General features: G+C 40.6%; 2 protein-coding genes across 2 annotated transcripts in view; one reads left to right on the forward strand and one right to left on the reverse strand.

Annotated features, from left to right (window-relative positions):
- Positions 1 to 1,784, forward strand: part of LOC106335064 (protein root UVB sensitive 1, chloroplastic) — a 2,710-nt gene extending 926 nt beyond the window's left edge. Inside the window, exons 2-7 of the mRNA XM_013773483.1 lie at positions 46 to 321; positions 434 to 490; positions 575 to 773; positions 858 to 973; positions 1,094 to 1,270; positions 1,353 to 1,784. Coding sequence (XP_013628937.1) covers positions 46 to 321; positions 434 to 490; positions 575 to 773; positions 858 to 973; positions 1,094 to 1,270; positions 1,353 to 1,652 — 1,125 coding nt within the window. The 3' untranslated portion in view covers positions 1,653 to 1,784. The remainder of the gene's footprint in view (positions 1 to 45; positions 322 to 433; positions 491 to 574; positions 774 to 857; positions 974 to 1,093; positions 1,271 to 1,352) is intronic.
- Positions 1,785 to 1,884: 100 nt separating this feature from the next.
- LOC106335066 lies at positions 1,885 to 3,436 on the reverse strand. Its single transcript, XM_013773486.1, has 4 exons — positions 2,773 to 3,436; positions 2,636 to 2,691; positions 2,369 to 2,561; positions 1,885 to 2,282 (listed from the first exon to the last, which is right to left on the reverse strand). The coding sequence occupies exons 1-4, from the start codon at positions 3,349 to 3,351 to the stop codon at positions 1,932 to 1,934; spliced, it is 1,179 nt and encodes a 392-aa protein (XP_013628940.1). The 5' UTR covers positions 3,352 to 3,436; the 3' UTR covers positions 1,885 to 1,931.
- Positions 3,437 to 5,087: the final 1,651 nt, after the last annotated feature.

Consider the following 5,087-nt stretch of genomic DNA (forward strand, 5'->3'; position numbering starts at 1 on the left):
TGTTCATTTTTTTTGGTTGTTGTTTTTTTTTTTTTTTTTGGGTAGTCTTTGCTTTATGCAGTTGGGTTGGGTAAAGGAGCGATCCCTACTGCTGCAGCGATCAATTGGGTGCTTAAAGATGGAATTGGGTATCTCAGTAAGATTATGTTATCCAAATACGGACGCCATTTCGATGTTCATCCCAAAGGATGGAGACTCTTTGCTGATCTTCTTGAAAACGCTGCTTTTGGTATGGAAATGCTTACACCGCTCTTCCCTCAGTTCTTTGTCATGATTGGTGCTGCCGCCGGTGCTGGCCGCTCTGCTGCTGCATTGATCCAGGTTCTCTTGCATATACATTACATAGCTCAAGTCCATCATTTGTGTATACTTTACCTAAAGCAACTTTGGTTGATGCGTATACTATTTGACCTTATCATTTGATTTTCTGCAGGCTGCTACTAAAAGTTGCTTTAATGCTGGCTTTGCTTCTCAAAGGAACTTTGCTGAGGTCTACTACAGTTGTTTTATATATATGGCTTTTTTCGATGAGTGCTTCTAGTATTGTGTGCATCATCAACAGCTTCTTCTGTAGGTAATTGCCAAAGGTGAAGCTCAAGGAATGGTGAGCAAGTCAATGGGTATCCTGCTTGGAATTGTTGTTGCCAATAGCATTGGAACCTCAACAAGTCTTGCACTTGCTGCATTTTGTGTTGTGACATCGATCCATATGTATACCAATTTCAAATCTTACCAGTGCATCCAACTCCGGACTCTAAACCCATATCGTGCAAGTATGTCAACCAACCCAGTTCATTCAATATTCTTCAAATTCCTATGTAATCACGAGAAGTAACATCTCTCTGTTTACTGTACAGGTTTGGTTTTTAGTGAATATCTCATCAGTGGCCAAGCTCCTCTAGTCAAGGAGGTCAACTACGAAGAACCAGTCTTCCCAGCTGTTCGGTTTATAAACTTAAAATCTCCTAAAAAGGTGAAGAATACCATTCTCCTTCCTTTTCAAACCCTCTGACTCTGAGATCTCTTATCCAAACTTTCTTGGATGAAAGAGACAATGCTTGATAACCTGATTCTTGTAATCTGCTTTATTCAGCTGCAAGATTTCGTCTTATCATCAGAAGCAAAAACAGCAGCAGCAGACATAGAGGAACGGCTTCAACTAGGTTCGAAGCTCAGCGAGGTTATCCACAACAAGGAAGAAGCAATAGCACTCTTTAATCTGTATCGCGATGAAGGCTACATCCTTACAGAACACAGAGGCAGATTCTGCGTAAGCAATAACAAAAATATTTTCATCTTGTTATCCGGCTGAATCTCGCAACATTTTTTTAATCTCCTCTTGTAATTATCAGGTGATGCTCAAGGAAAGCTCGTCGCCACAAGACATGCTCAGGTCGTTGTTTCAAGTGAACTACCTCTACTGGCTAGAGAAGAACGCTGGAATCGAAGCCACAAACACTTACTCAGACTGCAAACCGGGTGGTCGGCTTCACATTTCTTTAGATTATGTGCGAAGAGAGTTCGAACTCGCCAAAGAAGACAGTGAATCAGTGGGTTGGGTCACCGAAGGACTGATAGCTAGACCTCTACCGACCAGAATCCGTCTAGGTTATGATAGTGAACCCTCATCTTCTTCTCCTTCCAGTTCATAAACTCAGAAGAAAACTAGGGCCAATGGACTGTGTAGTAGATTCTGTTTCCCATTCGGTATAGAATAGATACATTGTCTCTTTTTGGAGCTTTACATCTCTGTCACATCAGATCAAGCTTTTACACAATCTGTTTATTTATCAGATCAAATCTAGATTTCTGCGGTGATCTTTTGCAGGTTAGCTACGGTTACAGAACATATAAACTTCCCAAAAGCAAAAGAAACAAAAAAAAAACTGCGAGTTAGACTTGAGAGGTTACAGTACAGAGATGTTCTGATTCTACTGAACAAAAGGGTAACGGGAAACGTAGAATTCTCTTACACACGAAGCACCGTCTCTAGCAAGAATGCCTTCGAGATCTCCAATGATCCTAGCCAGCCAAATCTCGAGGTTTCTCTGAACTTCTTTCAAGTTGTTCTTGATCAAATCCAGTGACCTTCTGGTGTTCATCTTGGCTTGGTTAAGTTGATCTCCTTGGTTGCTCCTTGTGATTTCTGTCTGCAATGCAACTAGCTTCTGCCCTGTCTCTGATGCTCGCTGCTGAAATCTGAAACACTCTAGCAGAAACTCCGTTTGACTTTGTGTTCTGAACTCGGGTCCTAATGTCGCATCGCAAGGATCACTATTCTGCTGAAAAACCAATACATAGCAGCAGAACAAGGTTAAGCCTTTTTGTTAGCTCTTTAGTAACTTAAGAATGTGTTGCAAAATAGTACCATTCTTCTGCATAGATCATCGATCTTCCCGACAAGAGCTTGGTACCTCTTAGCCTGTTTGCTCAACAAAGATAGAACCTTTGAATTGTCACTAGGACAAACCTTCTCAAGATTTAGTAACTCCTCTTCTAGTAACCTCAGTTTCGCAGAAACACCTGTTGCTTCACTATCTATCTTCCATGGTGATTCCCTTCTGTGGGATGTAAAAATTAGGTTACAATTTCTGATCATCACACAAAAATCTCAACTCAAAGAAAAATATGTTACCTTGGCACAAATTGCTTCATATGGTACACGGATTCCAAAGATTCATACTGTACATCCTGCAATCAGAAGCAAAACCCTAGATCAAAACTCCAATTCTCTCTCTTAGTCATCATGAGTTATGTAATTAAGCAAGAAACCTGGAAAGGGTTCGTGTTATGCGCCTCTGCCCAGAACTGATGAGAGCTTGGATAAGCTGTAGGGGAAGAAGATAGAGTGTGTTGATCCACACCGTAACGTTCAGTGGAATTATCATCTTCTTCTTCCTCAATACCTCTTCTTGACATGAACCCAATCATCTCATCCCTCTCCCCCACTTCTCTCTCCAATTCGTGTATCCTGTTCATGAACTCTTCTCTCTCTTCCTCCATTTCGTGAATCCGATTCTGCAGACGCTTCTCCTCTTCCTGCCACGCGTTCCTGCGGCTAGTGAATATCTCCACCACGCGCGCGTTAGCTTTCGAGTCCTCCACGCGCCGACATTTCATCTGTCGGACTTGCTCCTCCGCCGCCTCGAGCCGTTGTTTCAGCTCACTGACCTCCGTCGTCAGTCGCGGAACCAGAGATAGCGCGTCGCTAGGGAGATGAGCTAGCATCACTGAGAAGCTCAGGCCTAGAAATGACGTCGCTAGCTTCTTCAACTCGTGCTCGTTATCTTCTTCAACAACGGTTCTCGTCATTCTCAATCCCGATTCTTCGGCTTCAGGAACAGTCGCCATTGTTTTCTGGATGGATACTAAAGAAAAGACAAAAACTTTTTTTATTTTATTTCCCTTTTTGCGACAACACTTTTTAAATCTGTATATCAGAAAGGAAAGGCCTCTTTTGATGTATTCAGCTTTTGATTTTGACGATTTTAAAATCAAATATATTTTTATTTGTTAAAATTGACCATACAAAAAAAGGAGTTGGGAATTTAGAAATCTTTTGTTTATCAAATATAATATATAGTTCATGTAAAAAAAACTTATAGTTTATAAATTCAAAAAATAATTGATGAATGGTCGGTTGTCTCACTTGAATGGACCTGGACCATGTAAGATAAAGGGAGGCGTCGTCTCTTCAATGCAACAACAACAAGATGAAAAAAAAATCATATCACGGACCCGACCAATCTCCACCTCCCAACAGCCACATGATATCTCATCATCTCCCTAACACAATTATCTCCCATTTGCATTCTGACTCCTAAGAGCTTCCTTATCGGTCGTATTTAGAGAGGATCTAATGCTAATTATGCATTAAAAAAAAATCAAAAGAAATAATAAAGGTTTGAGACGTCTCCTATTGTTGCGACGGAAGAGACGGTATTGGGGGACACGTGTAGGCAAAATAAGAGGAGAGAGGAGAGCGCGTCTTCGGTTCGCTTTGGTTATGTTTCTTTCTTTCTCTCAAAACCTCTCTATCTTTCGTCTGCGAAAAGGCGATTCTCTGTGTCTCGGCGGTTCCTCGACCAAACGGCGATAATCCTTCTCTCCATGGCTCGTCGACGTCTCGGAATCGTCTCTCTCCGTGGGTCGTTGTCGAGGAAGTAAATCGGTGATTATCTCCCGTGGGTCTCGTCGACGGTGAAGGACCGCTGTCTCTCTCTGTAAATCGGAAGGTAAATCGTTTCTTGTGTTCTTCAAGCATGCATGTGTTAGATTTGACTTATTCTTGTTCTGATTGCATGTGTTTTTTTTTATTTGTAGGTTCGATTCTTTGTGGCGGTGGCTGTCGTCGACGGAGCTCTCTTTGATGGCACTCTCCGATTCGCTAAGGTAACGCTTCTGTTTCATGTTCTTCAATGATGCATGTCTCATATTGTGCTTGGATTCTGTCGGGTTTAGCTGAAAAATATTTTGTTTCAAGTTAATCAATTTGATAACGTTTCTATCAAGTTAATCAATTTTGATAATGTTTATGTCCTTTGATTCTGTCAAGTTAATCAATTTTGATAATATTTTTGTCCTTTGATTCTGTCGGCTTTGACTGTAAAATATTTTGTTTCAATCTTGTTTTGATTGTTGCAAGGTTATGATTAAGATTGTGTTGATTAATATTTTTTTGTTTTTCTGTCTTTGTGTGGTGAGATGAATGGATGAAGTCGGCTTTGATGTGTTATGTGGAAAGAGAGGCCAGGAAGCTTCATCAATACAGGTTAGTGTTACTCTTCCATGAATTAGAACTGATGTGGTTAGCTTCTGTGAGGAATTAAAGATGTAGTTAACTGTAACATTATGGTTGTGATGATGGTAATAAATAGAACTGACGGTTAGATAGAAAAGGAAACGTGAAGTGTGTTGAATGAATTAGATAAATGTCAAGTCTTAACGCATTCAAGTCTGGTACTAGTTAAAAGAAAAATTGAAAGCTTCTGTGATGAATTGTTTGGTTGGTGTGTTGAATGCTAGTTCTCTTTCTCGAATTATTTATAACCATTGTCTTCCTCTTCAATCTCCAACATCTGAATGCG

Source organism: Brassica oleracea, chromosome C3 (assembly GCF_000695525.1).
Source record: "Brassica oleracea var. oleracea cultivar TO1000 chromosome C3, BOL, whole genome shotgun sequence".
NCBI lineage: Eukaryota > Viridiplantae > Streptophyta > Magnoliopsida > Brassicales > Brassicaceae > Brassica > Brassica oleracea.

What these genes read in the sequence shown, in the direction of transcription:
- LOC106335066 (XM_013773486.1), bottom strand. Translation starts at nt 3,351, where the DNA reads ATGGCGACTGTTCCTGAAGCCGAAGAATCGGGATTGAGAATGACGAGA. An exon ending in ATAACACGAACCCTTTCCAG is followed by an intron (nt 2,692 to 2,772) that starts GTTTCTTGCTTA and finishes TTCTGATTGCAG; the next exon opens with GATGTACAGTATGAATCTTT. An exon ending in ATGAAGCAATTTGTGCCAAG is followed by an intron (nt 2,562 to 2,635) that starts GTAACATATTTT and finishes TACATCCCACAG; the next exon opens with AAGGGAATCACCATGGAAGA.